Consider the following 13,031-nt stretch of genomic DNA (forward strand, 5'->3'; position numbering starts at 1 on the left):
TGTAAATTAAGTCTGTAAATATTACTTTGACATCATTATAAATATAACCAGGGTTTACATCAGTCCAGGGCTGCTGTCAGCTTCATTTGTTGTTCGTTTGCACCTGATGATCAGCCCTACATGCTTTCAGAGTTCGAGTATCAGGCAGGTACCGAGAGCAAACTAGACGGCCATTTTGGAGCAATTCACGACTGCAATCTATTCCTAGTGAAGCAGGCCGTAGTGTTAACAATCCTAATTTTCCCCAGAGTTGTGCGTCAATCCTTCAATGACTATTCGATAATCCTCCCACAGTTTGAAAAACACTAAATCAGGCAGTTGAACACCAAATAAGACGTAAGCTGGTAAAATAGTTTACACTTGCCTCTGAGTTCAATCAAACTCTTGTGCAGTGTGACACAGTAACGTCACAACAACAGCAGCACTAGTTGTTTAACAACATTTTTCAGTAGCATTGTGGTAGCTTAGCTGTTTTAATGATCAAGTAGTGCAGTAGCATCCAAACAAGCTACTGTTTCTGTACAAAAGAGTCCAGGCACGGCCTTGAATCAAACTGTTAATGGGGAAGAGAAAACACCACCCATCGTATTTTTATGTACTTTTCTGTATGAATGATATCACAGTCTTATCCTTCATGTCCATGTTTGCTACTGGGAAGGGTGCAGGCAGACCAACGTGAGTTCACCTACTGAGGATAAACAAGCAGGTGAATTCTGTACAAGCAAACTTAACATGATGCCCTTATGCAGTTTACCATCATCAGGTCAGTCTGCAAACACCAGCCAGCATTTCACCAGCAGCTGCAGAACATGTGCACAATATAAATGTGAAATCAAATAAATGTACTTCAAATAAAAGAGTTCAACTACCTCTAAGCTACAGCCAACTACCTTTGGGTCAATAAAGGTAATTTTCCTTTGCTGGCTAAGTAGCCAAAGTAAATAAGTAAGTAAAGTTTATCTTCTCACCATCTTTAAGATCAGGCCTTTTTAAAAGACAACACAAGAGATAGCAACAGAAAATAAGAAGACAACTTCATAAAAGCAGACAGTCAAGTTAAAGAACCGTAGATAGAGCTAATTGTTTTAGTACAGAGCAGTCCAGCTAAACATAAAAGGAACTAGCAGCTAAAGCTCACAACCCAAAATAGTAGCAGTATCACTGCAGCTGTGACACTGTACTGGGTTTGCAGCAATCTCAGCTGTCTCATGGGGGCGCCATGCTTCTGCATCATAGACAAGAGCTGTTGAAGAAATGCAAAAAAGAAATGAAATACATAAAACAATCATATCATAAATAAAACATTTACTGGTGTGACAACTTTAAAAAGAATGTTTTGAAAAGAGCCTTCTCTGTGTAAATATCTCAGTCTTAACTGAGGTGCTTACTTTAATGCTTAAAAAGAGTTTATGTGATGCATACGTTTTACTATCAGAAAAAAACAGAAACTCTTCATCTAAGGATGTTTTCAGGATTATTGTTCAAGTGTGAAAGAACCATGAACGCAGGACTACTCAGTTTTCATGGAATATGAAATAAATAAATGAAAAGACACACTACATGAAGATGCCAATAGTGAAAAAGCTACTTGTTTTTGTAAATATGAAGATTTCTTGTTTGTTTAGTATCTTAAAGGTAACTTAGTATCTTAAAGGTGAGGCAGAGCTCCAGCTTGAACGCGAGTTGATCTTGTCAGGATTTTCACTAAAACATGCATCTTTTCTTTTTACAGAGAAGTCATACGTGTGTCCATAGTCTGACAAATGAATTGAAAACTTACTCATTTTAGTGCTAATTAAAAAGATAATTCACTCCAATTAATAATAAATGATATCATTTTTAATCATTAGATTAGTTTACCAGGATCGTATCTAGAAAGCAATACACATTCAGATTCAGACATTTAAAGAGGGATACACAAGGCATCTGCACAACCGTAAGAAGGCCGGTCTGAAACATCTACGTGTGATCGAACCATGTACTGGCAATGAAACTTCAAGTATTTTCATTGAATCGATATTACTGTAAAAAAAAAAAAAAAAAAAGTCGTCCCTGGGTGGGCTCGAACCACCAACCTTTCGGTTAACAGCCGAACGCGCTAACCGATTGCGCCACAGAGACAACGATGCACCGATGAAATGCAAATAGTAAATTAAATAACAATATTTAACAGTGAAAATTCGTTATATGCCGTAAATCAGTCAGTGAGGGAACGCCCCCCTATGGCAGCTGTGATTTACGTATAACGACTTAGCACGTAATACTAATGCCAACCGCTTGCGGGAGCATTGGTTTAGTTCGTAGAATATAATCGATTAAAACTTAATAAAAACAGGCAATAAACAGGCCCGCAGATAGTGTTTTTAATGGTTAGGTTGTTGCATGAAAGGTCATTATGATTATGACCTGAGTCAACATGAAACTGCGATGTTTTAAAGACTTGTTTTAGCTTTGCTCTGACCTTGCTCTTGATTGTTTGGACCGTATTTACCACTAGCTTGTGACAGTAAACCAATGAACTTCTAATTAAAGAAAAATAGAAATAAAAAATCTCTAAATAAATTATTATGAACCATTCACTTATTAACAAAGTGTAGCTAATACTAAGGGTCGAAATTTGACTACGAAAAAAAAAGTTTTATTGGCACTTTATTAAAAAGTTTTACAAAAACGCAATCTGTGAAGTAGCGCAAACAAAGACAAACTAAAATAACTAATAACTAAACAAACTAATAAAAACAAAGAAGAGTAACACTTACCTTTAATTCAAGAAAAGAGTGGACTGACGCAGTGTACAAAAATGATGACGTGTTTGATCGAGGAGCTTCGTCTCCTTCGTGTTATTAGATATTTATTGAGCAAACACTTAATCAAACTAACCAACCGGTTATATTTACCGCTAAAGCTGTAACACAAAATTCTGTTTTACAGGTACGTCACAGTGTAGCACTTTATGACACCCGCAGATGGCAGTGCGTCTTTCAAGTGCTGCAGCAAAATATCACCATACAGAGACCACGTGATTTACCCGTCATTAAAAACTCAAAAGAATAAAATGTTCAATCACTTACATTTATAAAACATATTCAAAAGTTGCTCTGCTACATATTATAAAAACAAAACGAACAGGAAAGTATTGAGAGTTGAGTGCATGAGTACAGTTTCACTGAATTACCGGTAAAATAGGTCAACCTTTAAAATAATTACCAGAGACAGAAATATATATATTTTTTTTTTATTTCTCAAGTGTTTATCTGTTGTTGTGCTTGCCTGTCGTTCAAATACCTATGGTAAACTTGCTCTTCATGTCAATGCAGCCAAAAAGTCAAGCTTAAATGATTATAGTTCTTAACATTGTAACCTATCAAAAGGTTGCATTTCACAACTTTTACTTTTGTTGTTGTTTTAGCTGCTTACACACAGCTTTGGCAGGAATGAACATGAACATATAATTTAAAAGAGTAGTTATTTAAACAATAGGATAATTATACAGAATCCAAAATAATGACTCAAATCATCACAAAAGAGACAGAGAAAGGTAAAAGGAGGATTTTACCTACAATTAAAATAACTTATTTAACATAATAATAGGGGTTTTTTTTACAACTATTTATCTGCACAAATATCTTTGCTTTAATATAGTTTTCAAACATGCGCAGGCACGAGACGTTTTTAAGATTACACCATTTTACTTCATACACAGACTACTGTCCACCTCCATAAAATGTTGACCTTAAAAATAACTAAACATCAGTGTTGCTAATTTTGTACTAAGGCCTCAGTTTAAATTCACCAGCCCCAGTTGCACCAGCCTAATAAGCCAGAGGTTGTGGGTTCAAATCCCTTCTGCGGAGACTAGAAGAGTTTTGCATTGGAAGCATACTGGACCCATAACCCAGAGATCAATGGATTACATTTCTCCTCTGCTGTGTCAGAATATTTTACAAAGACTAATGAATAGACTCTTACAGCTTTACTCATCTAACTTTGCTCGTGTAAAAAAAAAAAGAACTGTGATCTGATTCATGAACTGTCGAGAGTGTAATAGACATCTGTTATGCAATGTGTAAACCATCACTTTTTCCCTTTTGAGATAGTTCAACTTCCTGTAATTAAAATACTGTAGACTTTATTGAGCTTTCCGCATTCTGTCAGCTATAGACGCCCTGTGGTTAGTTAAGTTATTTAGGACACAACTATTAGTCAGCATTGACAGTTTTGAGTCTAGGGTGTCTTTACTTTTCTCCCAACAGTGACTGCCTCCTTCATCCATATTTTGTTCTTCCCCTTTACTGTCCTCTCCATCCTCCACGTCCTCACTCTCTTCATCGCTGCGTTCATCTTTTTCCAGCTGAACACAGAAGCAGAATATGTGTTTAACACAAAGGAAGTAGTCTAATAAAACCAAAGGAATTACTTCATACAGTATCTATTCTGTATTTATGATATGCAAGTGAGAGATACCCTGGGATTTTAGCTTTCAGTGATTCTTACCCTTCCTTTCAGGAACTTGTAGACCATGCGTAAGATCAATCCAGCCCAGAAGATGTGAAGAGCCTGCAGCACCATCAGCAGGACATTGAAAAAATAGTAGCCAACAAAAGGTTCAAACACCTCGACAGACAGCACCAGGGTGGTATGGATGATTCTGCAAATGATCGAAAAAGTGCTTCTGATATAAGAATCACAATTAACCAATAACTGCATTAAGTAGTCTAATACTGTATGTAATCAATAAGAATGGAGAGTAGAGTAGACCTTACTTGCTGGGAAAAACGATGAGTCGGGTCACAAGGAAGACCACAGCAAACACAATAAACAGGGTGTCACATGTTCTTCTCCAACCAGAGCCGTAGTTAAACATCTTGGCTGACTGTAAACATAAGACAGACAGACAGACAGACAGACAGACAGACAGACAGACAGACAGACAGACAGATATATTCCCTTGATATTAATTAAGTCTGTTTTTTCAAGCGATTTATTCTTGTTCATTACTCTTTGGTTCTATAAATTGTTCCCTTCTTCAGGTTATATTACTTTGTTCCTGATTTTAAAATTATAGTTTTACTAATGAACAGCTTCCCATCAGTGTAGTTCTATGCTGTGTCCTTTTTGTTAGAAATGTAGTTGACATTTGTTCTTGTCTTTGCTGGATTTCCCTGTTACACAACCTACTGATTGCAATCGAACAGCATACTTTGGTTTTTTATTGGTTTCTTACAAACAACTTTTTGTTGTGTACACTTCAACCAAAGTCACCTCTAGCGGTTAAGACTCGGTCACAGGATCCGCCTGCTAAAAGAAGCATCCTGCAGGTTCATGCAGAGATCTCAGACCAGATAGTTCTAAGAAGAGCCTCGAGCACAGCATGTGCCTCTGACTTAATTTTAGACGTTTTTTCTTACTGTGTTACAACGACGCAGAGGCAGAAAATGGCAACTGAGATACGAAACTATGGTTAAATGCCCCGAAGGAATTAATTACATTTGTAAGTTCCCATGTGGCTAAGGCTCCGGAGGCTGAATAGATTCCAGACTCTCAGTGTGCAAGATGTTCTTTTGGACCTCCCATAACCTCACATAACAGCTGCATTAGTCTGCCTGCAAATCTTTTTAAAAAAAGAATTTACCTCATTAATACAGAGTATAATGTATAAGATCTATTGTCACCTCCAGCAGGATGTCAGAAGAGTCATGGAGCAGCATGACCAAGGTCCCAATACGAATGTAGTTAACACAGTAGGAGAAGCTGAGCAGGAAGATGGTGGCAAGATGATGAATCACCTGTTCTTTAAAATCCTGGAAGATAAAACATTCGCAAATCAACCCAGTAAACAGAAAGAACTCCATATGCCAATAGAAGAAGTGATATTCCTGTACAAGTTTGTATGCAGTTGAGTTTCTGATGAGCGCTGCAATGGGAAATATCCACATAAAATATTAGCAGGTCCTTGCCTTCCTCTTGATGTCCACAGGGATCCGGAGGAGTAAAGAGCCATAAAAGCCCAGCTCTAACATGTAGTACCAGTAATGAGCTGTCTCCATAGGCTGTGAATGACACATAGTGAAACATAAGGAAAAACCCAGAACAGGTATATAATTCTTTGATACTTCACACAGAGACCCGTGTCCTTGTTCATGGTTTAAAATGATTCTGACAGTAGTGTTATTGTCAGTGTACACATTTCCTTTTGGAGTCCCAGTGACCCTATATTACTCAGAGGTCAACCAGTTAAAACTTTCTGCTGTTATGGCACCACTTTAACTAGAGAAACAGAATTATCCATATTACAATAACCCTAATGATAGCATATCACAATAATCCAGCCTCTGAGAGTTTATCAGGCACAATAAAACCTTTATCTAAGGCTGGGGAAAAGTTGGTTTCTGTTATATTGTTTCTAAATAACTGGCAGACTGTTTTCTTATTATAAAAAAAATATTCCTTAATTGCAGTAATTATTTGTTCTACAATAAACATGTATCCCCTAAAAGTAGCAGCAGACTAAGTTCAATATGACTGAAAAGATAAAGAAACTGTTTTCATAGTTTAGAAAGAAATCATGGAAATGCCAGAAGGACATTAACACAAACCTTATTGGTATGTTCTGCCCTACTAACCATGAACTTGATATCTGATTGAAACAAAGCTAAGATTCATTGTTCTCTGTTGTATTATGTTGTAAAGAGGAAATGGATAAATTCCCCATTTTGTTGAAACTGTCTTCTTGCAAAAAAAATCTGATCTCTTTTCTTCACACCAAGATTTCTGCAAGATTATGTTACAGCTGCAGCTATGCAGTGTTTCCTTGTAGATCCCTGTCTGTCTGTCTGTCTGTCTGTCTGTCTGTCTGTCTGTCTGTCTGTCTGTCTCTTTGTCTGTGTGTGTGTGTGTGTGTGTGTGTGTGTGTGTGTGTGTGTGTGTGTGTGTGTGTGTGTGTGTGTGTGTGTGTGCGTGCGTGCGTGCGTGCGTGCATGCGTGTATGTGTGTACTGTTATGGGTGTGGTCCACCTTCCTTGTTCCCATTTTTTCCTACCTATGTAAGATGAGCAGAGTTGTTTATCAGCTCATCCTGAGCTCCTAGTCTGCACATCTGCTCTTATTAGTACATCAGCCTGAAATTCAAATTCTTGGCTTTTCATGCAGCCTTATTGTTTATCCAATACGTCAGTGGTTACACTTTCAGACCAAATTTAATCTAGGCCACTGGCAAAAAAATGCTCAAAAAAGTTTTTGTATAAGAAAACTCCCATTGAGGGAGCGTTCAGCAACAGTGGAGAATCCTTGAAAAATGCATAAAAGAAAACAACATTCAAACATTTGCTGCATGAATTAATATAATCTCAGAACATAGATGAGTAGAGCAACAATTAATTGTAATGTGAAAAACTTTTTGTTTTAGTTTCGATAATTCATAATCTTTGTTCAGTTCAACATTTTACATGCTTTATTGAAAAATGATAAGAAATAAGAAAAAGGTGAAAGTGCACTGGGTGAAAAAACTGCTCGCCAAAGTCGAACCAACACAGACTTGTCAGTGTGATGTGTAGACAGATTTTCTGAGCACCACAGTTGTCTTTTCTCAAATCTTAATGATTTTACCCTCTGACTTTTAATGTCAGAAAACTGTTTAGTCACCTGGACCACTGCAACTCAATATAAGTGGGCTTGGACCAGTCATCCATCCACCGCCTGCAGCTTGTCCAAAATGTGGCTGCTCGCTTGCTAACAGGCACAAAAGGGAGGGACAACATAACCCCCGTGCTCTGCTCTCTCCACTGGCTTCCTGTTTGCTACTTGATTCATTTTAAAATTTTACTTCTGGCTTTTAAATCATTAAATGGCTAAACACCTTATTACTTAAGTGAACTCGAGCCTTTTCTGTTGCAGCTCCAACACTTTGACATAGACTACCTTTTAATATCTGCTGCCACAAGTGAACAGTTTAAGTCATTTTTAATGACAGTTATTTTTTCTTTGGTGTTTACCTCTAGTTGAGTGTTTTATCCCATGCAGCAGTGTCTACCAGAACTTTTACTATTGTTTAGCGTTTTAATTTACTTTTAATTTGTGCTTTTAGATGTCTTTATAATGTTTTGGGTGTAATGTATTTTGCCAAATTTACTGTACAACACCTTGGTCTGCCTCAGCTGTTATAAATGTGCTATATTAATAAAGTTGACTTGACTTTACAAGGAAAATAAAAAAAGACTGGACTATTCCCCTGCAGCTCAAGTCTCCATAAAGGATTTTCTACAACTGAATGCATTGTGTTATTTTAAAAGCATGGCCTTATTCTGAGGCAATTCAAAAGGAAACATTTGGATAAAATATTATTATAATATATTATAATTAATATTGTTTTTCAAAAATGTATTCCTGCACCTCAGAAAACAATTGGTCAGAACTAATGAAAGAAAGCATAACAGAGCTGTCGCAACTAGCTAGGGAGTGCAGAGTAAGGTAATATGGATCTAGCCAAATTTAGAGAGTGACAGCTATGTGTCTGTTGAGTCTCATTGATCTTGCCCTCAAGCCAGTTTTGTTCCCGGGTTTGTAACAGACTGAGACTACCCTTAGAAACTGACACAGCAGTACAGGCTGCAACAAGAAGTAAGGTTTTCACCTGAACTGGGTATCCCCTCCAACATTCCCTGCGGTCCCAGAACCATGGCGTCTGTCGAGAAATAAAACAACGTTTTAAGAATATATCCGAACCTGTCGCTCAACAAAAACATTAAGTACTGAATTATTTCAATGCTCTCTAATTCAAATGGGAAGTATCATAATAAGAAACAAGAACTATCTTTTGTGACAACGTTTTTGTTGTCAAACTTATAAAAGTACTCACATCAACCAAACAGATGAGACCAGCAGTGAAGGCTGTGAGATAGAAAAAGAACCTCCAACTATAAAAAAAACAAAAATGTAAACAAAGGACAATACAAAAACAGCCAAACGATTAATAAGCATTAAGAGGAAAGGTGTCAGTATGTTCCTCCTGCTGAGTATGGACATTTGCATTGGGTGGGGGAAAAAGTGCTTTTGAGTGAAGCCATCTGTAACCTGAACTGTGAAGGGTTATTAAAGGAGAGCACACTTACGCAGCCTCACCAAACTTCTTGGTTTGACATGGTCTGTCTTGGCTCCTACGAAGTCTGAACCAGGTCTCGATCTGCCTTTGAGTTTTGCCACACAGTGACATCAAACTTAGAATTTCACTCTGAAAAAACAAACAAACCCCAGAAGGCTAAAGTTAGACAGATGGAGAGGGATAAAGAGCAGGAGGTGTTGCTGTCTATTATATTATAGAAGATAGAGGCTGTGAATGAGATTTTCTCCCACTTCAAATTAGGTTTTTTTTTATATATATAATATTAAAACTGACACAGGGGCTATGCAATTATGCTATAGCAAAATTAAAAGGTTTGAAAGTGAATTAGTAATGTTTTCTTTGGATCCACTGGTGTTTGTGGGCCTTCTAAAACAGATTAATGTCTATCTGTAAGATAAACAGGCCCAATGGGATTAATTAAAGGTTCACATGATGCACTCTAGCTGTTTATTCTTTTAAAGCATTTTGCTTTAGCCTGAAGAAGGAAAATATTGATCACTTTCTGGGACCATTTCTACTTGATCCAAAAGCTTTAAAGGGGTAATGAGAGGTACATAGGGTGGAGCATTGTCCCTTGGACTAGGTATTTAATGGAAAACAATGTGACCATCACTGAACTCAGAACTATACTCCATTGACTTACAAGAGGAAGTAAATGCTTAAAATGAATCTATCATGTTGGTCCGCTCAGTGGGCTCAGGTAACTTCATGTGAAAGAATTAACAATGTTCTTCAAAAGCTGAGTTACAAAGACTAAAGACTTTTCAGACAAACCTGTGTAGGCTGTCTGCTCCTCTGGGTGTAAAACGACTCCAGCTTTGGGGAGGAGGCTGCAGTAACTTCAAATCTTTTTTTTACCCCCAAAAATCTGCCCATGGGTGGGGTTAAATACCTGGAGGGAAGGCAAACAAAAAGAAAACTAAAATACACTTTGAGACACCCACTGTGAGACAGCAGACCTCTGGTCATATTGAAACATTAACCTTAAACAACATATGATGCAGTAGAAGTGTTATAACTGAGGATTACACTGAAAATACAATACTTTTTTTTTCCCGTATGCTAATTAGTATCACCACACTAAAATCTCTCTAGCAACCATAGAAACCACTGCCACATTTTCTAAATCATCCACCGGCCTTTCAAATTGCATTCCTACTTGTTTTTAAAAAGCTGTATTGACTAGAGAAACACAGCACAGAGAAATGCACAATCCACCTTTTTCAGTTCTGATCTGATTCCATTACACATGTACAGACACAACACTGATTCAGGTATATTTATCATTATAACTAACAGTGTTACTGTTGTTGTTGATATTGTGTGTAAGGCTACACAAAGCTGTAGTAAACCCGCATTGCATTGCGTTGTGCTGGCTTTTCATACAAACAGGATGTATCAACAACTCTCAGGTTTTCAAATTAATTGTTTTAAACTGAAGTGAAAGAGTTGTACTTTGATCATAAAGAAGATATTCTATCGCTTCTGAATGTCATTATGAATAACATTTGTGGACACTATTTACAGTTCTGAATGTCTTTAGAGAGAGACTGTATGAAAGTGTCAAACCATCTTTCTTGATCAATAACGAGGATCGGTGCTCTCAGTAATGTCTGATAAAAATGATGTCAATATCTGACCTGATACCGATATACCATAGGATCGGTCCCATCTCTAGAAGAAACCCTGTCTTGACCCCCTGTTTTGAACTCAGACCCATCTCCAGGTTGCCGTCTAAAATCTTGACCTCATTATGAATGACAGTCAGATATCAATTTCAATCTGGGTTCTGCTCCTAACACAGCACTGACAGCTCAGGTTAATATTTTCAAGGATTTACTGCTTGCAGCTGAATCTGTTTTGATTCTTCTGGATCTGGGGTCAGCCTTTGATACATTGAATGATAATGTCTTAACCTTCAACTCTATGTACAGTCTATAGAGTTTCACTCCAGTTAAAATGTGGCCCCTCTATCCAAAACTAAGTCCCGTCTGGCAGAATTAAAAAAAATATTCTCCAAAGATGTTCTGCAGCCACATTACTTCAAACCGGAAATATTCGTTTTTGTTATATCTAGCCCCAGTACATTAAAAATCTCTCCACCATTTTGGGTGCCCTATCTAATAATGTTAGTTAAAATGCCCACAACCTAGGAGTCATCTTTGATTCAGATCCCTTCTAAAACACAGGGGACCAAACATGCAGTTCTGCGTTGTTTAAATGAGACTATTAAGCAAAATCAGGTCAATACTTTCTCCTGCCAACTTACAAAAAGTCAGCAATGCATTTTTTTTTCAGAAGATCATGTTTCTTAAAATAAAAAACCTAGATTTTAATTAAAATTAGCCTAAATCAATTTTAAATTGTTGAGCCAAATACTGTAATGATAACAATTGCTCTTGCCATAAATTTGACAATATCCCAAACATGCCACCCTCATCTATAAAGAGCAAAGCGCTCAGTTGTATTTTTACCTGTCAAACAGGTAACGTAGTGCAACAAAACCCAGTGCAAGTGGCAGAGCTATGAGGAGGTCCAGGGGTCGTGGCCGGTCAGCGTCTGCCAGCTGGTCCATGTCCATCCAGGTCACACCTGGAGGAAGCCAGAAATCCTGTCTCCAAACATCAGGCAGCAGGTCCATTCTGTTCTTTTTGAACAGGTGGAGTTAAAGAAGAAGAAAATGACCTCAAATCATTGTCTATATTTATAATAATAAATGCCATAATGAAATAAAAACATTAGCGCAACCAAAAGCGCCACAAACATAGAAAACATACAAGTGTTTACCTGAACTAATAGGAGTGGCTCAAAGAATGACCCCTAAGGCACACCTATGGCCACTGCGATTCATTCTTTATATCATAATAATCAATATGTTTCTATAGCACATTTCATTTGAGACTTCTTAGAATACTCTTAATAGAGCTCTCTCACATTTAGCTATAACCTTTTTACATTTTTACAAAAACTTGTCTTTTACTTTAACTTGTTTTAAATGCAGACAAAGCAAAAGCCTATCAAAAATTGATGTGAAATAACTGGGGACAGACCCATCTGACTATGGATGCTCTGCCTGCCTGATATCATACTGCATTTTTAGGTGATCTTGGCAAATCCTTGTTTTGATTCGTCATTGTGTGTTTTTATGTATAAATTGTTGTCAAAAAACTTTAACTATGTGCTGCTGCCTTTAATGTGTAGGACACTTGAAACGGACATGTTTCATCTCAACAAGATTTTGTTGTTGAAAAGATGAAAATCTGTCCGTAAACTAACAACTAAGTGAGAAGGCTATTAACGTGAAATAAACTTAAGCTGTGTTGTATAAGTATAACAAAAACTCACCTGAAGGTTGCTCTGTGCTGGAGGCTAACTGGTCACTACTGGATACAGAAAACAAATCCACTGAAAACAGAGTTTGTTTGAGCTTTCTTTGCTTCTAGATGCGCCTTATTGGCACCACTTCATCCCAACAACGGACTGGAGGTGGACCGTTCAGTCATCACGGCTCCCTTGTTAAGTTAGACATGATAGGCCTACGTATTCAACACGCCTACTTATTTCAAAATAAAACTCAGGTGTTGTGACTGCACACACTATTTTTGAGGACGAAACATTTCTTCCAAAAATAAAACATTCAAACTATCGTTTTACACAATTCTTCATCTACACTCCCATCAATGGCGACACCGATCATTTTTATGTGCTCTTATTCTGAAGGTTTCCGATATAGCCTACTCTTACCTGAGGCTGTAACTTGATATTTGAGCGGTTAATGAAACACCTGGGGCGTCTCCTCTCCTGCCGAAGCAACGGTCTCGTACTGAACGGTGAAAATGTCAGGGTAACAAAGCTCGTACAAGTTCGCCCATCATTTAGTCATAAGATGATATCACAAGTAATGCTGAAATGT

The 13,031-nt window shown here is 37.4% G+C and overlaps 1 protein-coding gene across 5 annotated transcripts; it reads right to left on the minus strand.

Moving 5' to 3' along the window:
* Nucleotides 1-67: 67 nt before the first annotated feature.
* On the minus strand, nucleotides 68-12,981 carry LOC306826240 (ceramide synthase 2-like). Of its 5 annotated transcripts, none has more exons than XM_079347437.1 (13): nucleotides 12,863-12,981; nucleotides 12,464-12,498; nucleotides 11,593-11,760; nucleotides 9,893-10,010; nucleotides 9,108-9,226; nucleotides 8,855-8,912; nucleotides 8,630-8,680; nucleotides 5,958-6,050; nucleotides 5,673-5,801; nucleotides 4,764-4,873; nucleotides 4,495-4,648; nucleotides 4,240-4,351; nucleotides 68-1,243 (listed from the first exon to the last, which is right to left on the minus strand). In XM_079347437.1, the coding sequence occupies exons 3-13, from the start codon at nucleotides 11,757-11,759 to the stop codon at nucleotides 1,128-1,130; spliced, it is 1,227 nt and encodes a 408-aa protein (XP_079203563.1). In that variant the 5' UTR covers nucleotide 11,760; nucleotides 12,464-12,498; nucleotides 12,863-12,981; the 3' UTR covers nucleotides 68-1,127. The 5 variants fall into 5 exon arrangements, with proteins under 5 accessions (XP_079203563.1, XP_079203559.1, XP_079203560.1 ...); XM_079347433.1 differs by having other exon boundaries at nucleotides 12,464-12,501; XM_079347434.1 differs by having other exon boundaries at nucleotides 11,593-11,765; nucleotides 12,464-12,501.
* Nucleotides 12,982-13,031: the final 50 nt, after the last annotated feature.

The sequence above is a fragment of the Symphodus melops genome (genome assembly GCF_947650265.1).
Source record: "Symphodus melops genome assembly, chromosome: 7".
NCBI lineage: Eukaryota > Metazoa > Chordata > Actinopteri > Labriformes > Labridae > Symphodus > Symphodus melops.